The following is a 24,634-nucleotide window of genomic DNA, read 5'->3' as shown; positions in this document are numbered from 1 at the left end:
ATTAGCTTGTATTCTCAGCATATCAACACTGCCATGCAACACAGCTCCTTAATGTCTGATATAAAGAGGTGATGACAAGGGGCTGGGTGGTGGCACATCTAATTAAACATAGGTTTTATAATGTGCAAGGACTCAGATTAGACTCCCTGGCCCCCACCTGCAGGGGGAAGCTTCATGCGTTGTAAAGCAGTGTTGCAGGTGTCTCCGTCTCTATCACCCTCCTTCTCGATTCCTGGCTGTCTCTATCCAATAAATAAGGATAATTAAAAATAATAAAAGTGATAGGAAGCATTTTTATGCTATTACCAATATGAAAAAACTGAAAGGAACAAAAACTGCCAAAATGCAGAGGCTTCAATGATTTAGGAGGACAACACAATTAACTTTTATTTCAATCAAATCACAACTTTTCTTTTTCCAACCGCTGCAAAGTGCATCTACAATTTTCTATTACAGATCCACTTTCAAAGGGTTTCCTGTGACATTACAGCAAACCCCATTGACCAAACAGAAAAACATTCCCAAATTCTCCCAAGTAAAAATGCAAACTCTTCTTGTCAAAGGCAACACATGAAGTTACCAGACACTTAAACGAACAGCCAAGAAATCTTCCAACAGTTTATTAGAAAGAATGTAGACATAAAAAAAAAAATCCCACTGTCATGAACATAAGTTGAGGTTTTCAGCCCAAGTACAAGCTGAATCAGAAAAGAAAGAAAAATCCAATAGTGTATTAACATTTTTGTCAATCATTTGCCATAGTGACAGTGCAAATACAAATTTGGTCTAAATGTACAGACTCTCAAGCAATGTACAGCCTCTCTGTCCTCCGTGCAAAGAGATGTAAAAGTTTAAGGGTCAAACAATACCAAATGTATAGGCTTCATAAACCATCTAAGTTAGGGCATTCACTAGTTTTAGCTAAGATACATCTGGAACACTGACAAGTGATCACTTACATACAATAATGTGAAGTAAATTTTTTTTTTTTTTTAAATAAAACTTTAGTAGTGGAATAATCTTGAAGGATATACCAGCAGAACAGGAGGTTACCAGATTTTGGTATCAACCATTTTGTTTCAGTCACTCTGAATTCATGTTCTAAATTCTAAAATTTAGTTATCTTTCCCTAAGTTTCCTACTGTGTCAGTTATCTATCTATGTTATGAAGTAAAGGAGACTTAGGTGAAATGTTTTTTTTATTATCACAATTGTAGTATCAATTGCCTAGGACCTCAACAGTATCATGGAAATCTGGGAAATGTTCATGCATAAGGTTATTGCCTTAGCTGACTTAAAATTGCCCCATACAATGGTACATTATCAACCCTTAGTGAAGCCTTTAAAAAAACAAACAGGTTGAAAAATGGGTTAAGGAGGCAAATACAGTATCTGCCTTTAGAGCTATCAACTCAGGAATTCTGTTATGAAATCTTGCAGAAGTATTTTTCTTTCTCAAATGCTGTAACAATATTCCTTACTCCAGATCAGGCATTTCTGGGGAGAAAAAAAAAATCAGTATGAAATAAAAGGGAATCCTTTATCTATTAAAAAGTCTTATAAGAGAGAAATACACTTCTAGCAAATTAACTGGATGCCTATGAGAGACACTTACTTTCATCATCACTGTCTTGTGAATCCTGCAGAAGGGAAAAAAAAAAAAAGACAACATGATCAACAACATGATCAAACATTTCTCTGCTAACCAAGTAACTTTTACAAGTAGCCCAGCTTTATATTAAGCTACTAGATTCCAATCAATGAGGGCCATTTCAATATATACAATATCATCATAACTTAAAATCTATAGTTATGTTGCTGTGGAAAAGTTCCTAGATTTATTGAATTTTGAGTCCTGCCTGCATGCAGTTGTCCTGATAGGGCCAGAAAAGTTATTTTGCAGGATAGATGTTTCCCACCTTTGCAATAAGATACATGTTTTTTAGTGGGAATGAGCCCAATGCTGTTAAGTCCCTTCTACCTGGTACTGTAATGTGATGGCCCTGAAACTGACAGCATGGTGTCCTGAGTTCAATCCCTAGGTCTAGCTCTTATGTAAAAAACAAAAATGGGGCTGGGCGGTAGCACAGCAGGTTAACAGTACATGGCACAAAGCTCAAGGACCAGAGTAAGGATCCCACTTTGAGCCCCCGGCTCCACACCTGCAAGGCAGTTACTTCACAAGTGGTGAAGCAGATCTGCAGGTGTCTTTTTCTCCCTCTGTCCTATCCAACAACGAAAGCAGTAACAACAACATTAATAACAATGACGATAAACAGCAAGGGCAACAAAAAGGTAAGAATATCCTCTAGGAGCAGTGGATTTGTAGTGCAAGTACCGAGCCCCAGTGATAACCCTGGAGGCAAAAAAAACAAAACAGAAACAATCTCCAAACCCAAATTGTGGTACAAAATGGTTTTCCTTCTCTCTTGACATTCAATGGAAGACTAAAATGGGGAGCCAGATGGTGGCACACCGAGTTAAACACACCTATCACCAAGCACAAAGGCCTTGGTTTGAGGCCCCACTTGCCACTTGCAGTACAAGCAGTGAAGCAGATCTGCAGGTGATCTTCCCCCCTCTAAATTTATCTTGTCCCATGTAATTAAAAAAGAAGACCAAAGAGGGCTGGGTGGTGGTGTATGGGGATAAGCGCACACGACACAAAGCGCAAGGACCAGAATCCTGGTTTGAGCCCATGGCGTGTGTGTGTGTGTGTGTGTGCGCGCGCTTCACAGGGAGTGAAGCAGATCTGCAAGTGTATATCTCTCCCCTCCTCTCTATGTTTCTGTCTTATCCAACAACAGCAACTACAACAATGATAAACAACAAGGGCAATAAAAGGGGAAAAACTGCCTCCAGGAGCAGTGGATTCCTGGTGCAGGTTATCCCAGAGATAACCCTGGAGGCAAAAAAAAAACTAAAATGGTTCGCCATGGAAGTACCTGGTCTGGAAGGAGACAATGATTCCAACCTCAGGTACTTGTCTTTGGAACTTCTTTTTCTTAAAAAGATTATTGATATACTTCATTCTTTATAAGAAAAAAAAAAAGTCTCTTAAATACCCATAATTCAAAATTACATAAAAATCATCATCCTCATCTCCCTTTAGGAGGTGGAAAAAGGCCCAGATTTTTTTTTTGGGGGGGGGGGGGTATTTTGAACCTCTACACAATAAACTATAAAGATTGTTTCTTACTATTTAAACAGAGAAGAATTTTGACTTACATCATCTGCTCCATCTACTTCTGGTAAATCTACATCCTCATCTCCACCCATGTTGTTCATCATCTATTTAAAGTGTGAAAATTAAGTTTTAAAAAGGGTGTTATAAACCCTAATTATTAAATTTTATATTTCATAGATTTCCAATAATGGAGAAAAATAATTATTTTCCTTTTTGGAAAGGGCAGATTATAACAAAAATCCTTAAAAGATTATAGTGAAGTTAAAACCAATCTGTTATGAAAAAATGCACACACACACACACACACACACACATACACACACACACACGCATTCTACAGCACCAGTCATGATTCATGGAATGTCAAAGGCTTAACCCTGCAGCCTTCAACACAGAAAATATGCTCTCCAGTAAGTATACTCCAACTTAAAAAAAAAAAAAAAAGGGCGGGGAGAGTATACCGATTACAGTGCTTTGGTTTCTCTACCTCTCTGTATTGTCTCTCATTAAATAAAGTGAATAAAATACTTAGGATGGGTTCTTGCTATGCCACACATGCAGTACAGGTGCTGTGGTGTCTCTATGTACTTTAGTGAAAAGACAGCAAAAGAACAGAACAGTGAAATAATCTACATGGCAGATTCTGCTAATAGGGAGAGAAATCTTTTTTCTTTCTTCTCACTATCTCTACTTCTTTATTGGATACAGATAGCCAGAAATTGAGAGGGAAGGTAGTGATAGAGAGGGAGGGAGACAGACAGACACCTGCAGCACCGCTTTCACCACTTGCAAAGCTTTCCCTTGCAGGTGGGAACTAGGCGACTTGAAGCTGGGTCCCTAAAGCACTATGACACGTGCGCTCAACCAGGTGCGCCACCACCCAGCCCCTTGAAAGAAATCCTAAAAAAAGAAATCGTGGTCAGGGAGACTGTGCGGTGGATAAGGCACTATATCCTTAAGCATGAGGATCCAAGTTTTATCCCCAGCAGCACATGCACCAGAGCGATATCCGGTTCACTCTCTTTCCTCCTTTGTCATTCATAAATATTAAAAAAAAATTGTTAAACCTCTATCATTAAATGGCCACAACGGAAGTTTTGTTTTCACTGAAGTTAAAGGAACTAAGAAGGAAGTGGAAGAATGCGTTCATTAAGAACTTACCTCAGAGAAACGATCAAAATTAGACATGTCTTCATCTGAATCATCTTCCCAGTCTTTCCAATTATTGAAGTCCACACTAAGCCAATTAAGCTACAGACCAATTAAAACAATAACCTTTGATTAGATTAGCTTGCATCCAGTGATGCTTGACATGCATTTTTTAAAATGATCTTTATTTATTTGATAGAGACAGTCCAAAACTGAGACAGGTATAGGGAAATAGAGAGGAAGAGAGACAAGAGGGATACCTGTAGCACTGCTTCACCTCTAGTAAAGCTTTCCCCCCTGTAGTAAGGGAACGGGGGCTCAAACCAGGGTTCTTTGCATTGTAACATGTGAACTCAACCAGGTGTGCCATCACCTGGCAACCAGACACATTTTCTTCTTTTTAATTATCTTTATTTACTGGATAGAAATTGAGATAGATACAGCCAGAAATTGAGAGGGAAGGGAATGATACAGAGACAGAGACACCTACAGTTCAGCTTCACCACAAGTGGGGAACAGGGGCTCAAAACACAGGACCATACACACTGTAAAATGTGTGCTCGAGGTCCGGGAGGTGGCGCACTGGATAGGGCAATGGACTCTCACGCGTGAGGTCCCGAGTTCAATCTCCAGCAGCACGGCGTACCAGAGTGATGTCTAGTTCTATCTCTCTCCTTTCTCATGAATAAATAAATAAATCCCCTCCCAAAAAAGTGTGCTCAACTAAGTGAGCCACCACCCAGTCCCTGCATGCACGTTTTCTTAAAACTCACATACTTTTTTTTTCTTCCCCCCCCAAAACTCACACTTTAGTGATAGAATTAGTACAAGAAAACTGACCCCCCCAAAAAAAAATCAGTGTGGGGGCCTGGATGGTGGCGCAGCTGCCAAATTAACATGACTGAGGATCCAGGTTTGTGTCCCTAGTCCCCAACTGCAGATTGTAGGTGAGGGACTAGTGTTTTCCTTCTCTTTTTAAAAATATTTTAAAATTTATTTATGAGAAAGGTAGGAGGAGAAAGAACCAAACATCACTCTGGTACATGTGCTGCCGGGGATCAAACTCAGGACCTCATGCTTGAGAGTCCAAAGCTTTACCACTGGGCAAATCTCCTGGACCACTAAAGTCTTTTTCTATAACCTTTATTCTATCTCCTCAGACACTAGCAACTGGTTTTTAAGTCTACTTGATCTTAAGGGAAAAAAAAAAAAAAAATCACAGCTGGGAGTCGGGTGGTGGCGTAGCGGGCTAAGCGCACAGTGGCGCAAAGCGCAAGGACCAGCATAAGGATCCCAACTGCAGAGGAGTCACTTCATAAGCGGTGAAGCAGGTCTGCAGGTGCCTCTTTCTCTGCCCCTCTGTCTTCCCCATCTCTCTCCATGTCTGTCTTTCCAATCCAACAACAACACCAATAACCACAACAATGTTACACAACAAGGACAACAAAAGGGAAAATAAATAAATATAAAAAAAATTACAGCTACAAAACACCATCTACATACTAAACAAATCTTTAGGGAATCTGGGAGGTGGGCAGTGGATAGAACCTTGGACAGTCAAGCATGAAGTCTTCAGTTCAACACTTTGCACTGGACATGTTATAGCGATGCTCTGATTCTCTCATTAACAACAACAACAAAAAAATTTTAAGTCTTACTACATAAAAATATTAAAATTAACAAAGAGAGAAAGAAAAACTTACCTTTGCCCTTTCTTTTGTTAACCTTGGCCATGACTGACCAGATTCTCCTTTTCGCAAACAACATAAAATTGACCTGTCCGTTCTTTTATGCTTGGAATCCTAGAAATAATAATAGTGATTAAACAACAACAAAAAAGCACCATTACTCCATTTATTTTCCTAGTATCACTATAGGACAGAAAGTAAGTTGTGGGAGTTGGGCAATGGCGCAGCGTGTTAAGCACATGTGGCGCCATGTGCAAGGACCGGTAGACTAAGAATCCCGAGTACGGACCCTGGTTCAAGCTCCCAGCTCCCCACCTGCAAAGGGCTTCACAGCACTGAAGCAGGTCTGCAGGTGTCTATCTTTCCCTCCCCCATCTCTCTCAATTTCTCACTGTCCTATCTAACAATGACATCAATAACAACAACTACAACAATAAAAAACAAGGGCAACAAAAGGGAAAATAAATTGTCATTCCTAATCTAGTTTCTTTCTCTTCATTTTCTTAATTTTTAAAAATATTTATTCCCTTTTGTTGCCCTTGTTGTTGGATAGAACATAGAGAAATGGAGAGAAGGGGAGAGAAAGACTCCTGCAGACCTGCTTCACCACCTGTGAAGTGACTCCCCTGCAGGTGGGGAGCTGGGGACTCAAACTGGGATCCTTCCTCTGGTCCTTGCACTTTGTGCCATGTGCGCTTAACCCACCGCGCTATCGCCCGACTCCCCTTTCTCTTCATTTTCTCCAAATTCTAAACACCCCCTCAAAACCATTTAAGAAATCCCCTGGGAGTCGGGCAGTAGCACAGTGATTTAAGTGCACGTCCCATGAAGCATAAGGACCAGCTCAAGGATCCTGGGGCGAGCCCCCAGCTCCCCACCTGCAGAAGACTAGCTACACAGGTGATAAGGCAGGTCTGCAGATGTCTATCTTTCTCTCCTCCTCCTCTCTCCATTTCTCTCTGTCCTATCCAATCCAACAACAACGAAAATAACAAAGGCAACAAAAGGGAAAATAAAATATTCCCTAATGTATACAGTTGTAAATAAAATTCACTCTCTATACAAAGTAAACATAGATTTTAAGATTTAGGTGGTCCAGGAGGTGGCAGTGGATAAAGCACTGGACTCTCAAGCATGAGGTCCTAAATTTGATTCCCAGCAGCACATATACCAGAGTGATTGTCTGGTTCTTTCTCTAGTGGGGGTAAATAGCATAATGGTTATGTAAACAGACTATCACTCCTGAAGCTCCGAAGTCCAGGTTCAATTCCTCACACCACCAGAAGCCAGAGAGCTGAGTAGTGCTCTGGTAAAATTAAAACAAACAAACAAACAAAAAACTCAGTTGTAAAAAAATGGTGACTTCACCGTTTTCACCAGATCTTGAATAGACCTCGAAAAATTCATGTTAAATGAAATAAGTCAGAAACAGAAGGATGAATATGGGATGATCTACTCTCAGGCAGAAGTTGAAAAACAAGATCAGAAAAGAAAACAGAAGTAGAACCTGAAAAGGAATTGGCGTATCACACCAAAGTAAAAGACTCTGGGGTGGGGGTCGGTGGATGGGAAGAATACAGGTCCAAGAAGGATGACAGAGGACCTAGTGGGGATTGTACTGTTATATGGGAAACTGGGGAATGTTATGCATGTACAAACTATTGTATTTACTGTTGAGTGTTAAACATTAACGCCCCAATAAATAATAATAATAATAAAATTAAGATTTAGGGCCAAGTGGTGGCACAGTGGATAAACTGCAAGGCTTTTAAACCATAAATAAATCTAATTATCAACTAAATATGGTATAATCATTGAATTGCTTCAAGATTATTTTTAATTAAGATCTTATTTATTCATGACAAAAGATAGCAGAGGACCTCATTCTTGAGAGTCCAATGCCTTATCTACTGCACCACCTTCCAAATCACTCAAGAGTCTCTATATTTAGATAAAAAAAAAAAACACCTTTAAGAGTACTGTCTTAAGTTAGCCTTTGAACAGTTAATGAAAGTTTATTGTCAGAAAGTACTTGAAATATCATTTGTTCATTCACTTAGGTAACAAAACATCAAGACTACTCACATTTGGATCAATACAGTGAAAAAGATCAATTTCATTTAAATGCTTAAAATTATCACTTCCTCCGAGACAACTGTAAGAAACAAAGAAATGAGCAGTTAAGATTAGAAATGTTAGTGAAAAAGCAAGCACAAGTTTTGACAAGCAAGTCAAAATTGGCTTTCTACAATAAGCCTTTTGCCTAATGACATCAAAGTGTTATTTACCTGAATGTAAGTTTAGATTTTTCAAAATTTACATTAACATCTTTACTGTCTTCAACACAAAACTCAATGAAGACATAGTCCCTTCGATCGTACCACTTTGCAGAAGCAGGCTGCCTACAAAGATAAAAATCAGACAATGAAATTCATTAACAAACTATTCATTCAAAATCAAAGTTCAACATGGCTTCCCCTCTTCCTGGTACTCTCCCCCTTTTTTCTTTTCTTCTTTTTAAAAAAATTTATGTGTGAGAGAGATACAGAGAGAGAAACACACACTGTTCAGCTCTGGCTTATGGTGGTACAGGGGATTGAACCTGGGACTTTGGAGCCTCAGGCATGAGTCTCTTTGCAAAACCATTATGATATTTCCCCATTCCCCCCCTTTATTTTTTCTTATAAAGGTAGAGACACACACAAAGTAGGTATGCCAGTTCTTACCTGCAGTATATTTCTAACTATATATACATAGCAACTTGAACCCTCCGAAAGAAAATTCACTTTTTAAAAAATTTTATTTATTTTCCCTTTTGTTGCCCTCGTCTTTAGTTGTTGTTATTGATGTCGTCGTTGTTAGGACAGAGAGAGATGGGGACGACAGTGAAGGGGAGAGAAAGATAAGACACCTGCAGACCTGCTTCACCGCCTGTGACGTGACTCCCCTGCAGGTGGGGATCCAGGGGCTGGAACTGGGATCCTTACAACAGTCCCTGAGCTTAACTCACTATGCTACCGCCTGACTCCCTAAAGTGAAGGGAGACTATAGTCATTAAGCAAAAGAATTTCATGCTTAAGGCTCAGGGTCTGTATCAGAAACCATTTAGATAGAATAGACACCATTATGCTATCCTCCCCAGAATGCCCAGATGTTTTTTCTTTCTTCCAGGGTTATCACTGCCAGCACTATGAATACACTACTCCTGGTGGCCATTTTTTCCATTTTTTTAAAAAGAATTTATTTATTCATGAAAGATAGGAGGAGAGAAAGAACCAGACATTGCTCTGGCACATGTGCTGCTGGGGATCGAACTCAGGACCTCATGCTTGAGATTCCAATGCTTTATCCACTGCGTCACCTCCCGGACCACAATTTTTTCCATTTTTTTAATAGGTTAGACAAAGAGAAACTGGGAGTCGGGTGGTAGCGTAGCGGGTTAAGTGCACATGGCACAAAGTGCAAGGACCGGCTTAAGAGTCCCGGTTCGAGTCCTTGGTTCCCCACCTACAGGGGTGTCACTTCACAGGCAGTGAAGTAGGTCTACAGGTGTCTATCTTCTCTCCCCCCTCCATTTCTCTCTGTCCTATCCAACAACAAGTAACTACAATAAAACAAGGGCAACAAAAGGGAATAAATATTAAAAAAAAGAGAAACTGAGAGGGGGGAGATAGGGAGAGATATGGGCTATGTGATGGTGTACCCAGTTAAGCACACACTACAGTGTGCAAGAACCCAGGTTCAAGACCACGGTCCCCACCCACAGAGAAAAAGCTTCATGAGTGGTGAAACAGTGCTGCAGCTATCTCTCTACATCTCTATCTCTGTTTTTATCTAGTAATAAATAGAGAGGAGGACGGGAGTAGATAGCATAATGGCTATGCAAACAGACTCTCATGCCTGAGGCTCCAAAGTCCCAGGGTCAATTCCCCGTACGACCATAGGCTAGAGTTGAGTTGTGCCCTGGTAAATTAAAAAAAAAAAGAGAGCGAGAGAGGGAGTCGGGCAGTAGCACAGCTGGTTAAACGTAGGTGGCACAAAGTGCAAGGACTGGCTTAAGGATCCCAGTTCGAGCCCCGGTTCCCCACCTACAGGGGAGTCGCTTCACAGGTGGTGAAGCAGGTCTGCAGGTGTCTATCTTTCTCTCCCCCCCTCTTGTCTTCCCCCCCCATTTCTCTCTATCCTATCCAACAAGGACAACAGCAACAATAATAACTACAACAATAAAACAAGGGCAACAAAAAAGAATAGATAAATAAATATTAAAGAAAGAGAGAGACTGGCTGGTAAGACACCTGCTTCACTGTCTAGGGGAAGCTGAGGGCGCAAACTGGGATCCTCGCACAGGTCCTTGTGCTTTACCTGCTGTACTACTCCCCTCTTAAGTTTTTTAAAAAATATTTATTTATTCCCTTTTTTATTGCCCTTGTTGTTCTTTTATTGTTGTAGTTATTCATGTCGTCGTTGTTGGCTAAGACAGAGAGAAATGGAGAGAGGGAGGGGAAGACAGAGAGGGAGAGAGAAAGATAGACACATGCAGACCTGCTCCACTGCCTGTGAAGCGACTCCTCTTCAGGGAGGAGTTGGGCTCGAACCAGGTTCCTTATGCTGGTCCTTGCACTTTTAGCCAAGTGCGCTTAACCCACAGCACTTCTGCCCGATCCCCCCCTTTAAAGAATCTATTTATTCCTGAGAAATAAGAACCAGATATGTACTATTGGAAACTGAACTCAGGACTTCATGCTTGAGAGTCCAATGCTTTATCCATTGCGTCACCTCTGGGACCACTAAGGTTTATTTATTTTTTATAAGCACAGAGACCCACAGTTCTGCTTTGCTGTATGCAGAATCCCAGGGGACTCATGCATATTAGAACTGTGGGCTGGGGAGTTGGGCGGTAGCGCAGTAGTTAAGCGCACGTGGCGCAAAGCGCAAGGACCTGCATAAGAATCCTGGTTCGAGCCCCTGGCCCCCCCACCTGCAGGAGAGTCACTTCACAAGTGGTGAAGCAGGTCTGCAGATGTCTTTCTCCCCCCCTCCATCATCCCCATCTCTCTCCATTTCTCTCTGTCCTATCCAACTACGACATCAATAACAATAATAACTACAAAAATAAAACAACAAGGGCAACAAAAGGGAATAAATATTAAAGAAAAAAAAAAGAACTGTGGGCTGGTAAGAGAGTGTAATGGCAAAAGACTTTCATGAGTCTCAAGGTCTCAGGTTCTCTCCCCAGTACCACCAAAAGCTATAGCTGATCAGTATTCTGGTCTCTGTCTTTCATTAAAACAAGCGAAAATGGTCAGAAATAAAGGGGGCTGGTGGGGGGAGGTGGTGATGTACCTGGTTGAGTGCACATGTTACATCTTGATTTCTGGCTGTCTCTAGCCAATGAACGTGGCCGCAAGGACCGGTTAGGATCCTGGTTCAAGCCCCCAGCCCCCCACCTGCAGGGGTCACTTCACAGGTGGTAAAGCACATCAGCAGGTGTCTCTGTATCTCCCCCTTCTCTCTCAATTTCTCTGTCTCTATCCAATAACTAAAAAAAAAAAAATAAAAATGAAAAAAATAAAAATAATAATAAAAATTTTTTAAATGGGGGCCAGGCAGTGGCACATCAGGTTAAATTCACATATGTGTAAGGACCTGTGTTCAAGTCCCCAGCATAGAGGGATGCATAATGGTCATATAAATATATATATGCACGTACACACATACACACACACACCAACTTTCATGCTTAAAGCTCTGAGATCCCATACTCAGTCCCCTGCTCCACCATACACCAGAGCTGAGTAGTGCCTAGTAAAATATAAAAACAAGGGCAACAAAAGGGAATAAATAAAAATAAAATGAAACACTATCATGGGGGCAAGGAGACAGCTTATCCAGTGAAGCACTGGTATAGCACCTCTTTTGTCTGGCTCCCTCTCTATCTGGCATAAAGGCTCACCGACTAGAGAACACATGTTATCAAGTACCCCCCCCCCCCCCCCCCCGCACACGAGTGAATGCTAAGAGGGAAGCTTAACTGAGTGGTGGAGTAGTGTTGCAAGTCTCTCTACATACATACATTTACTGGAGATGCGAATTATGCAAGCACTGAGCCCAGTGATAACCCTGGTGTGGGAAGAAAAGTATGTCAAAGTGGCAAAATCACATAGGCAGGTGACAGTAAAAAGTTACCTGAGGAAAGGCTTTGATTTTCTACTTAAAGAAAAAAAAAGGAGGGGGGCAGGGGTAGATGGCATAATGGTTATGCAAAGAGACTCCCTTGCCAGAGGCTCTAAAGTCCCAGGTTCAATCCCCTGCACAACCATAAAACAGAGCTGAGCATTGCTCTGGTTAAAATAAATAAATAGTGGTCCAGGAGGTGGTGCAGTGGCTAAGGCACCAGACTCTCAAGCATGAGGTCCTGAGTTCAATCCCTGGCAGCACATGTACCAGAGTGATGTCTGGTTCTTTCTCTCTCTCCCCTACCTTTCTCATAAATAAATAAATAAAATCTTTTTAAAAAATAATTAATTAATGAGAGGGAGTCAGAAGGCTAGAAATGGACCTACCCTATGATCCTGCAATTCCCCTCTTGGGGATATATCCTAAGGAACCCAACACATCCATCCAAAAAGATCTGTGTACACATATGTTCTTGGCAGCACAATTTGTAATAGCCAAAACCTGGAAGCAACCCAGGTGTCCAACAACAGATGAGTGGCTGAGCAAGTTGTGGTATATATACACAATGGAATACTACTCAGCTGTAAAAAATGGTGACTTCACCGTTTTCAGCCGATCTTGGATGGACCTTGAAAAAATCATGTTGAGTGAAATAAGTCAGAAACAGAAGGATGAATATGGGATGATCTCACTCTCAGGCCGAAGTTGAAAAACAAGATTAGAAAAGAAAACACAAGTCGAACCTGAAATGGAATTGGAGTATTACACCAAAGTAAAAGACTCTGGGGGGGAGAATACAGGTCCATGAAAAATGATGAATGAAATAGTGGGGGTTGTATTGCTAAATGGGAATCTGGGGAATGTTATGCATGTAAAAAAAAAAAAAAAAGAAGTAGAAACGCAAAGCAGAAATTGAGTTTGGAGTATGGCACCAAAGTAAGAAAGCAGAAGTATACTAGAGTTTGCAGTGAGTACCTCCCTAATACTTCCTCTCCACTTTTCCAAGCTTTGGGTCCATGATTGCTCAACAATTTGTTTGGCTTTGTATGTTAACTCTCTTTTCAGTCACCAGGTTCCAGGTGTCATCAGGATGCCGGCCAGACTTCCCTGGATTGAAGACACCACCAATGTATCCTGGAGCTCAGCTTCCCCAGAGACCCATCCTACTAGGGAAAGAGAGAGGCAGACTGGGAGTATGGACCGACCAGTCAACGCCCATGTTCAGCGAGGAAGCAATTACAGAAGCCAGACCTTCTACCTTCTGCAACCCTCAATGACCCTGGGTCCATGCTCCCAGAGGGATAGAGAATGGGAAAGCTATCGGGGGAGGGGGTGGGATATGGAGATTGGGCGGTGGGAATTGTGTGGAGTTGTACCCTCCTACCCTATGGTTTTGTTAATTAATCCTTTCTTTAATAAAAAAAAAAAAAAAGAAAGAAAAAAGAAAATAAAATAAATAAATAATTAATGAGAGGGAGTCAGGTGGTAGAGCAGCAGGTTAAGTGCACGAAGGATCCCAGTTAAGCCTGACTCCCCACTTGCACTTGCAGGGGAATCACTTCATAAGCATTGAAGCCGGTTTGCAGGTGTCCATCTTTCTCTCCTCTTCCTTTTTCCATTTCTCTGTCCTATCTAACGAGGACGACATTGATAACAACAATAAAAAACAAGGGCAACAAAATGGAAAATAAATGTAAAAAAAAAAAAGATATATATATATATATATATATATATATATATAGTGGTCCAGGAGGTGGCACAGTGGTAAAGCTTTGGACTCTCAAGCATGAGGTCCCGAGTTCGATCCCAGGCAGTACATGTGTCAGAGTGATGTCTGGTTCTTTCTCCTCCTATCTTTCTCATAAATAAATAAAATCTTTAAAAAATTAATGAGAAAGGAAAGAGCCAGAACATCACTCTGGCACATGTGACAGTAACAAACTTGGATTTCAGGCTCAAGAGGTCAATGCTTTCCCAATGCATGACTTCCAGGTTCAAACCTCTAATTCCCACATGTAGAAGAGAAGCTGTCTCTCCCCCTCCCCTATTTCTCTGCCTGTCAGTTAAAAAAAAAAAAAGTGTACCCTTACAATGAGCAAGGACCCTGCTCCAAGTTCTACAACCAGTGGAAAAGTGCTGCAGGTGTCTCTCTTCCTTTACCCTCTCAATTTCCGTGTCTCTACCCAAAGGCTGAGTGCATGTTCTCCATGTCTGCTTCTGGACTCAATTTGCAGCATGTAGGAGGAACACCAAAACAAAAGTGTAGTACATAGGTGCTTTCTCATTTAAAAAAAAGAAGAAAAGAAAAAGCCCTGCCATAACATCTTGAGTTTGAGCCCTGGCATCAGCATCACATGTGAAGCTTCATGAGGTGTCTGTAGTAGTGGATTCACCCTGCAGGCATCAGATATACCAATCTTCAGAGTATTAGAGGTTATACCTACAGCTAAAACCATTAATCCCTCTAAATAGTGTGTTTGTGGGGAGGAATATTTTTAAAAACCACCTTTAGGGGGTCGGGCGGTGGTGCAGTGGGTTAAGCGCATGTGGCGCAAAGCGCGAGGACTGGCGTAAGGATCCCGGCTCCCCACCTGCAGGGGGCAAGGCTTCACAGGCAGTGAAGCAGGCCTGCAGGTGTCTTTCTCTCCCCCTGTCTTCCCCTCCTCTCTCCATTTCTCTCTGTCCTATCCAACAACGAACAACATCAACAATGGCAATAATAATAACCACAACGAGGCTCCAACAAGGGCAACAAAAGGGGAAAAAATGGCCTCCAGGAGCGGTGGATTCATGGTGCAGGCACCGAGCCCAGCAATAACCCTAGAGGGGAAAAAAAAAACCCACCTTTAAATTGAAAGTGGGAGCAGGAGTAGAAAGCATAATGGTTCTGCAAAAAGACACTCATGCCTCAGGGTCCAAGGTCCCAGGTTCAATTCCTTGCACCACAAGAGAGTTGAGCAGTGCTCTGGTTAATAAAATAAAAAATGTAGGGTGCCAAGTGATAGTGCAGCGGGTTAAGCACACCTGGTGCAAAGCACAAGGACAGGCACAAGGATCCCGGCTCCCAAATTGCAGGGGGATAGCTTCACAAGTAGTGAAGCTGGTCTGCAGGTGTCTTTCTCTTCCCTTCCTCTCTAGATTTCTTTGTCCTACCCAACAACAGCAAGGGCAACAGTAACAACAAGGGCAACAAAATGGTAAAAATGGCCTCCAGGAAAAATGGCCTGCAGGAACTGAGCCCCAGTGATAACCCTGGAGACAAAATAAGTGGTGTGGTACTGGAGGTGCTTAGTATAAGAGCGAGCATAGGATTTGCAGAAGGATTCAATTCCCAAAGCTGCATATGCAAGAGTGACTCTTAGGTCTCGCAAACTTCTTTTAACCAGAGCACTGCTCAGCTCTGGCTTATGGTGGTGTGAGGGATTCAACTGGGACTTTGGAGCTTCAGGCACCAAAGTATCTTTGTGTAACCATTATGCTATCTCCCCTACCTTTCAGTCTTACTTTCAAAATTTTTGTTTTGTTTTGTTTTAAAAATAGAGACAAAGATGCAGACAGTATGAAGAGAGACCACAGTACTTAAGTTTCCTTCAACTAGATGAGAACTGGGCTTGAATCTGGGTTGTGCGCATGGCAAAGCAGCACACTATGTAAATTAGCTATTCTGTTGGGCCAAATATAAGTAAAAATTTAAATGTGAGAAAATACAATTAGGGGGCCAGGTGGTGGTGCACCTGGTTCAGCACACATTTCAACATGCAAGGACTCGAGCTTAAGCCCTCAGCCCCCACCTACGGGGGAAAGCTTCACAAGTGAAGCAGTGCTGCAAGGGTCTCTCTAGCTATTTTCCCCTTCCTCTCAATTCCTGGCTGTGCCTATCAAATAAATAAAAGATACTAAAAATAGTAAAAAATACAAATAACACAAGAATCTTAATTAATTACCAGTACATATTGCCCTGCCCTGAAGTTTTGTCACTACTAGCTTCTACTGGCTCCTAGTTAAAGTTTAACTATTAAAAAGAAAAGAAAATCCAGTTGCCAGGCTACAGTAGTTAAGAAACCAACACAGCATAAAGGCCACCATTAGTTACTATTCCGTGTAACTTTCAGAAGACAATCATAGACCACATTCTCACTATTAAAGCAGAGCGACTTTGGGAAGGGATAATGGTGCAACCAGTAAAACACAGAAGTTAGCGTGCATAAAGATCCAGGTTGAAGCTTCTGGTCCCCACCTGTGGGTCTGGGGGGCCTTTCTTGAGCTGTTAAGCAGTGCTGGAGGCATCATCTCTCTCCCTTACTTAAGCCATTTCTGTCTCTATCATAATAAAAAGTTTGCAGGGGTAGATAGCATAATGGTTATGTAAAAGACTCTCATGCAGGAGGCAAAGTCCCAGGTTCAATTCCGCCCCATACCACAAACCAGAACTGAGCAGTGCTCTCCCTCTTCCTGTCTGTTATTAAAATATGAGGGAGTCGGGTGGTAGCGCACGTGGCACAAAGTGCAAGGACTGGCGTAAGGATCCTGGTTCAAGCCCCCGGCTCCCCACCTGCAGAGGAGTCACTTCACAGGTGGTGAAGCTGGTCAGCAGTTATCTCTCTCCCTCTGTCTCCCCTCCTCTCTCAGTTTCTCTCTGTTCTATCCAACAGCAATGACATCGATAACAATAGTAATAACTACAATAATAAAACAAGGGCAACAAAAGGGAATAAATAAATAATAAAATATGTTGACTGGGAGGTGGTGCAGTAGATAAAGCATTGGACTCTCAAACATGAGGTCCTGAGTTCATGTGCCAGAGTGATGTCTGGTTCTTTCTCTCTCATCTTTCTCAATAAATAAAATTAATAAAAAAAGTTAAAATATTAAGGCTGGAGATACAGTATAATGCTTATGCAAAAAAGACTTTCATGCCTGAGGCTCCAAAGTCCCATGTTCAGTACCCAGTACCACCATAAACTAGAGCTGAGCAGTGCTCTGGTTTAAAACAGTAATAATAAGAAAAAATTCTTAAAATAAATTTTTAAGGGAGTTGGGCAGTAGCGCAGCCGGTTAAGCACAGGTGAGACGCAAAGCTCAAGGACTGGTGTAAGGATCCTGGTTCTAGCCCCCAGCTCCCCACCTCCAGGGGAGTTGCTTCACAGGCAGTGAAGCAGGTCTGCAGGTGTCTATCTTTCTCTCCCCCTCTCTCCATTTCTCTTTTTCCTATCCAACAACAACATCAATAATAACTACAACAATAAAACAAGGACAAAAGGGGATAAATGAATATAAATTTTTAAAAATAATTTAAGATAAATAAAACAAGTTAAAAAATGTATAGAGGGCCAGATGGTGGCACACCTGGTTAAGTGCTCACATTACAGTGCACGAGGACGCAGGTTCAAGCCCCTGGGCCCCACCTGCAGGGGGAAAACTTCACAAGTGGTGAAGCAGGGCTGTAGGTGTCTCTCCCCTCCTCCCATCTCAATTTTTCTGTCTATCCAATAATATATATTAAAAAAAATTTTATAGTGGTCCGGGAGGTGGTGCAGTGGATAAAGCATCAGACTCTCAAGCATGAAGTCCTGAGTTCAATCCCCGGCAGCACATGTACCAGAGTGATGTCTGGTTCTTTCTCTCTCCTCCTATGTATCTCATTAATAATTAAAATCTTTAAAGAAACAAACAAAATCTTTAAAAAAAGAATTTTTATAACTATTTAAATGATAGGACAGAGAGAAATTTAGAGGGATGGGGTACAGAGTGAGAGACACCTGCAGCCCTGCTTCACTGCTTAAAGCTTTTCCCCCTACAGGTATTTTCCCCCTGGTAGGTATTTTTGCACTAATATGCTCACTTACCCTGGCGCACCACCACCCAGCCCCAATAAAACAACTTTTAAATAAAATCTCTATGGGCTGAGGAGACAGCATAATGGTTATGACAATCGACTTTCACATGGGGCTGGGCGGTAGCACTCTGGGTTAAGTGCACATAGTACCAAGCACAAGGCTCCACCTGTGGGGGGTGAGGGAGTCATTTCACAAGTAAAGCAGGTCTGCAGGTGTCTTTCTCTCCCTCTATCTCCCTTCCCTTCTCAATTTCTCTCTATCCTATTAAAAAAAAAAAAAAACAACCAACTAGGAGCAGTGCTGACACCTGGTTCTCTCATTAATGTTAAAAGAAAAAAGACAGTCACAGTTCTGTACAAAGCACAAGAATAACTTCAAACTGATAAAAACCAAAACATTTTACTTCTTATGTATACTAAGTCCAACTTAAGGGAGCAACTAACTGTAGAGCTGGGAGCAGATCTTAATGGAGGTAAGTTATAAAATCCTAGCTTTCCTTCAAGATAGGAGAGAAATGTAAACTATTGCACACAAAAATTAAAACCTCAGGGAAAGGGTGTAGGGTGGTAGCGCAGTGGGTTAAGTGCAGGTGGCACAGACCATAAGGACCCTGGTTTGAGCCCAGGGCTCCCCATCTGTGGGGGAGTGGCTTCACAGGCGGTGAAGCAGGTCTGCAGGTGTCTATCTCTCTCCCCCTGTCTTCCCCTCCTCTCTCCATTTCTGTCCTATCTAACAACAACATCAATAACAATAATAACTATAACCACAAAAAACAAGGACAAGTGGGTGGGGGAGACAGCATAATGGTTATGCAAACAGACTTTCATGCCTGAGGCTCAGGTTCAATCCCCCACACCACCATAAGCCTGAGCTGAGCAGTTCTCTCTCAAAAATAAAATTAATAAAAAAAATTAAAAAAAAAAACAAGGACAAGAGAAGGGAAAATAAATACTAAAAAATCATGAAAAAAAACTTGAGGGAAAGACACTATAGAGACTTTAAGATACCCAACATAAATGTCTTTCCATATCTAAAGGCAATCTGACAGCAGATTAAAAAAAAAAAATCAGCTCAGGTTTTTATACATTCCCCCTAAATACAGTAAATAACTCTTTAACTGTAACTGACTCCTACAAATACAGTAAATACAGTAAGATGCTCTATAAAACTCTGCAAAATGGAGGCAGGGTAGATAGTATAATGGTTATGTAAACCGACTCCCATGCCTGAGGTTCTATAGTCCCAGGTTCTATTCCTTGCACCACCATAGGCCAGAGCTTAAGCAGTGCTCTGGTAAAAAATAAGTAAGTGAAAATATATGTGGTCTGGGAGGTGGCAAAGAGCATAAGGAATTGCAGTCTCAATCATGAGGTTCTGAGTTCAATTCCGGGCAGAACATGCACCAGAGAGATGTCTGGTTCTTTATCTTTCTCATGTATAAATTCTTTGACTACTTAAAGAACTAACATTTATCTACTCTTCTAAACATTGAAAGCAGCACTCTTGTAAAGGTAAGAATGCTTTTTTGAGTAATTGTTACTCTCCAACTAAGTTTTTTATCTGTTTGTATAATTGAACTCTACTTTACAGGACATCTAAAGTGTTTCTATTTCAAACATTTCTACTTTGTGGCCCAGGAGGTTGCACAGTGGATAAAGCACTGGACTCTCTCTCAAGCATGATGTTCCCAGGTCCATCTCCTGGCAGCACATGCAACAGAGTGATGTTTGGTTCTTTATCAAATCCCCCGCACCCCCGTTAAACTGACCAGTGCTTTGGTTAAAATATATATATTTACTGAGGAGAGAGAAAACCAGGTGGTTCACTACAGTACATGCGCTGCCAGGGATAGGACTTGGGACCGCATGCTTGAGGCTCCAACACTTTATCCTCCCAAACCAATGTTTCAAACTATTTTGTTTCAAAGCTACATTTTTCTTCACAAAAATGTTTTCTTTGGCTGTCTATTAAAGAAGTTTCATCAAGGATTAACTTCTTCATAAATTTCCAAAGTATAAGTGGCATTTACAACAGACGATTTTGCTACATTATTTTGAATAGATTTCAAAAGAGGAAAGCAAAATCACTATACACAGATTAACTTCTCCAAGATTCACCCGCCCCCCCCCCCCGGGAAAAAAAATACTACTTTTAATTTAGCAAGTGTGTTCTACTAACTGGTTGTAAGGTAACCCGTATCTTTTTTTTTTTTTTAACCAGAGCACTGCTCAGCTCTGGCTCATGGTGGTGCTAGGGATTGAACCCGGAACTTTTGCTGCCTCAGGCCTGAAAATCCTTTTGCATAATCATTATCCAGTTCCCCCAGTCCGCATCTACACACAAATCTAATAGAGTACAGCACCAAAACTTGAAAGCCAACAGTATTTCATATATGGGGAAAAAAAAAAGTGAAACATTCTCTAAAAAAAATAAAGCTTCTTGTACCACTAAGATTTTCGATTTGATCGTGATAAACTCAAAATGGATCTAAAAAAAAAATTGCACCACGGTAATAAGACCACGGCATACCCATTTTCACCCTTTAACGCAGGCTAATGGGGGATATATATATATATATATGTATATTTAAAAAAAATCCTCAAGTTGAATGCACAAGACAGAAAACAGCCACAAGTGCCTCCTGACTCGACACGTGCAAGACTACCTGCTCGATCGAGGCTGCCGAGCCCGGGCAGCCTCCACTCCCCTCGAGTCTACCGGAGTTAGGAGGCGGCCTGCAAATGCAAAGACCGTGTGCCCAAGGAATCACCACGCCGGGGGAAGTCAGGGCTGCCGGCCTGGCTTCCCTGCAGCTGCCTAGCGGGATCTGCCGCTCCGGCCCGAGGGCCGCGTGGCGGTGCTCCGCCGCGGCCTCCAGCTGCACCCGCCGCAGGTGCACTTGGTCCGAGGCCCGAGCCCGGCATCATCCAGCCGCCCCCGAGGCAGAGGCCGGCGATCCCGGAGGGCCCGCGGCCCCGGGGCCCAAAGCTCGCCCGAGCCCAAGGCCTAGAGCCAAGCTACGGGGGAATCTCGACTGCCCGAGGGGGAAAGTGGGATTTCCGGCCCCGGGAAGCCGAGGGTCGCGGTGGAGATGGGGGAAAACCAACATTTAGAGGAAAAATGTCCTCCGCCCTCCAACGGTAACCGGAACGAGGAGACTGGACCTCCCACCCCCAGGCAAGGAGGGCGGCTCGCAGCGCGGGGAGAAAGCCTCGGGGCCCGCGGCGGGGGGAAGAGTGAAGGAGGGGCGGCTTCCCGGCAGCCCCCAGGCGGCCTCGGCCTCGCTCCGGGGCGCCCTTTCTTCGGCCGGGTGGCGCACTCACATTATGAACGGGGCAGGGGGACGCGCGAGCGGGTGGGCGGGCCTCTCCGGCGGCAGCTACTAAGGAGTCGATTCCTCTCCGGCGGCGGCTCCGGCGTTTTCTCCCGATCGCGGCCTCTCCTGGCTTCCCTCAGGCGACGGCGGGCTCGACCCGGGTGCCCAGAATGCACTGCGCGGGGAGAGCGGCTCCTCCAGCCGGGGAGAAGAGGAAAGTGTAGGAAAAGGAGCGCGGGGATGGAGGAGGAACGTGCGTGCGTGCGTGCGTGCGTGCGTGCGTGCGAGCGAGGGGGTGGTGAGGCCGGGCGGCGGCTGGTGACGCAGCAAAATGCCCGCGCCCTGCCGCCGCGCCTGCGCACTCTTTGTTTTCGGCCTCCTGCGCGGCTTTCTAGAGGTATCTACGGAAAGGGCGGGGCCTCCCAGTTCCTTCGCGATCCTTCCCGGCGCTCGCCCCGCCCTTCGTCTGCTTTCCCGGGTCTCCCTGCTTCCCGCCTCTGCTCCCGCGTCCCCCCGCCCCCCGTCGATTTAGAAAACCGTTGGGCGGCTAACTGCCCGGCCACGTGCCCAGGGCCGTCGCCCTGAGAAACAGCTTCCTTGACAGCGGAGCCGGGCTGAGGTGGAGGGGCTCCCAGTGCCGCAGCCTGACGACCGAAGTGGGGGGTTGGTTACTCTACAGGTAGGTCAGCGCTCCGAGGAAACCTCCCTTGCAAAATAAAAAAAATTTTTAAAAACTGAAAACTTCAGAAGAATCCGAGGGTCTGCAGCGCCATTTTTTTTTTTTTTTAAAGGTTGGCGACACGCTGTCTGGGGGCTGAAACACTTTCAGTCTTCGGGACATTTGCAGTTTTGCTCCCTGCCCTGAGCCGTCAGTGGTGGAGGCGAGACCCGGAGGAGCGGGGCTTCTGGACGTTGCTTCCCGGCGGCCCCGCCGCGGGTGCAGGTGCGGGTGCGGACGGAGCCCGCGCCGGAACCCGCCGGTCCGGATCTGTCCCCGGCGCGCAGCCCTGGCTCAGGCCCTTCGTGGATCCCCGACGGGGGAAATGGAGACGTTGACCCGGACTCCCCCGCCGGCTAGGCCACCGAGAACAGTGTTTCTGAAGAGGCTTGTTTTCAGCATCAGGAGCATTCAGGGGTGGGGGGAGGTAGGAGAGAGGGTCTTTATTCTGCAGGCAGCTATGGGAGCCTGCGGACATCGGACCTTAACTCGGATTCCGCTAAAAAGCTAAGGGGCCCGGGCCCGGTGGTGGCGCACCTGGTTAAGCGCTTGTGTCACAACGCGCAAGGACCCAGGTTCCAGCCCCTGGACCCCAGCTGCAGGGGGAAAGCTTCACGAGTGGTGAAACAGGACTCCTTCGCTCTTCCTTTCCACCCCCTCCTCCCTTGTCAATTTCTGACAAAGCGCGAGGACCGGCTTAAGCCCCCGGCTCCCCCGCAGTGAAGCAGGTCTGCAGGTGTCTGTCTTTCTCTCCCCCTCTCTGTCTTCCCCTCCTCTCTCCATTTCTCTCTGTCCTATCCAACAATGACGACATCAATAACAATAAAACAAGGGCAACAAAAGGGAAAGTAAATATAAAAATTTTTTTTAAAGGTGAAATCCTAGCTCTTGAGTACTGTGATTCTAAGGAGGTGGCTACGGTGGTAGAGAAAATCAAGATAATCGAAGTGGCAGAAAGTAATGGCAGTGGAGAAAGAATTGAGGTCGGGAGCATATGCCAGCGGTAGTGTACACATGATGCAAGAGGACCCAGGTTCAAGCCTCTCTCCCCCACTTCCGGGGTTGGGGGGACATCAGGAGCAGTGCTGCAGGGGTCTTTACCCCTGTTTACAGGAAAAGAAATGACCAGGACTCGGGCGGTAGCGCAGCGGGTTAAGCGCACGTCCCGCAAAACAAGGACCAGCATAAAGATCCCGGTTCCAGCCCCGCCTCCCCACCTGAAGGGGAGTCACTTCACAGGCAGTGAAGCAGGTCTGCAGGTGTCTGTCTTATGGAGAAATGGAGTTCTCTCTGCCTTATCCGACAACAACAGCAATGGCAATAACAAATACAACACAGGACAACAAAATGGGGGGGGGGAACCTCAGGAACAGTGGATTCTTAGTGCAGGCACTGAGCCCCATATATCCTGGAAGCAAAAAAAAAAAAAAAAGTAAATAGGGGGCCTTGGTGCACCCAAGTAAGTGTACATATTACCAAGCTCATAGGACGGGGTTCGATCCCCCCCTTTCCACCTTCGGGTGACTGGTTCATGACTGGGGAAGTATTTTATCTTTTCTCTCTCCTCCTCTACCTTGTCCTGTCAAAAAAAGAAAAAAGGAAAAAAAATGGTCACCAAGAGCAGTGGATTCTTTTTTTTAATTTATTTGTTGGATAGACAGTCAAATTGGGAGGGGAGAGGGAAATAAGGGAGACGTCTGCAGCACTGCTTCACCACTTTCCCCCTAGTGGTCCAGGAGGTGGTGCAGTAGTGGATTCTTCTTCTAGCGTTTGTCCTTCTTCCGTAGCCAGTCAACAGTGTCCGGTTGAGCCTGATGTAAAGTTTCGAGACCTCCTTTGAATCTGGAGAGGTGGCAGTCGTTGACTATGTGGGTCATAATATGTGAACTCAACCTGGTGATCCATCAACCATGTAGGTCCCTGGGTGGATTCTTAGTGCTAGCACAGAGCTCCAGCTATAACCCTAGTGGCAATAAATAAATAAAATATTTGGGATGGGAAAGGAAGACAGAAGAGGTCGATATTGACTGAAAGCATTAGTTCAGGACTTTTTTTTTTAAATTATTTATTGGGGAATTAATGTTTTACATTCAACAGTAAATACAATAGTTTGTACATGCATAGGACTTTTTTTTTTAACTAGAGCACTGATCAGCTTTGGTTAATGGTGGTGTGGGGGAGTGAATCTGGGGACCTCAGAGCTTCAAGCTTGTGAAAATCCTTTTGCACAACCATTATGTGTCTCCTCCACCCAGTTCAGGACAACTTAAAAAGAAGGAAAGAGGGCAGAGGGTAGATAGCATAATGGTTATGCAAACAGACTCTCATGCCTAAGGCTCCAGAGTCCCAGGTTCAGTCCCCTGCACCACCATAAGCCAGAGCTGAACAGTGCTCTGGTAAAAAAAAAAAAAGGATGAAAGAAAAAAACAGTATAGTATGAGTGGAGAAGGGCCCAAGCCAGAGCTAAAATGTCCTCTGGTTAAAAAGAAGAGGTTTCTCATCCTCCAGGAAGTGGCGCAGTGATAAAGCTTTGAACTCTCAAGCATGAGGTCCTGAGTTCCA

General features: G+C 43.8%; 1 protein-coding gene across 2 annotated transcripts; it reads right to left on the bottom strand.

Moving 5' to 3' along the window:
• Positions 1-361: 361 nt before the first annotated feature.
• On the bottom strand, positions 362-21,690 carry PTGES3 (prostaglandin E synthase 3). Of its 2 annotated transcripts, XM_060195127.1 has the most exons (7): positions 21,362-21,690; positions 8,313-8,426; positions 8,110-8,179; positions 6,040-6,138; positions 4,349-4,438; positions 1,616-1,640; positions 362-1,497 (listed from the first exon to the last, which is right to left on the bottom strand). In XM_060195127.1, coding segments are annotated over exons 1-7 (420 nt in total). In that variant the 5' UTR covers positions 21,364-21,690; the 3' UTR covers positions 362-1,477. The 2 variants fall into 2 exon arrangements, with proteins under 2 accessions (XP_060051110.1, XP_060051111.1); XM_060195128.1 differs by lacking the exon at positions 6,040-6,138.
• Between the last annotated feature and the right edge of the window lie 2,944 nt (positions 21,691-24,634).

Source organism: Erinaceus europaeus, chromosome 7 (assembly GCF_950295315.1).
Source record: "Erinaceus europaeus chromosome 7, mEriEur2.1, whole genome shotgun sequence".
In the NCBI taxonomy this organism is placed as follows: Eukaryota; Metazoa; Chordata; class Mammalia; order Eulipotyphla; family Erinaceidae; genus Erinaceus; species Erinaceus europaeus.
Note: the sequence above shows the minus strand (reverse complement) of the source record. Positions and strands in the feature narration are given on the sequence as shown.

What these genes read in the sequence shown, in the direction of transcription:
- PTGES3 (XM_060195127.1), bottom strand. An exon ending in AAATCTAAACTTACATTCAG is followed by an intron (nt 8,180 to 8,312) that starts GTAAATAACACT and finishes TGTTTCTTACAG; the next exon opens with TTGTCTCGGAGGAAGTGATA. An exon ending in TTCACTGTATTGATCCAAAT is followed by an intron (nt 6,139 to 8,109) that starts GTGAGTAGTCTT and finishes TATTATTTCTAG; the next exon opens with GATTCCAAGCATAAAAGAAC.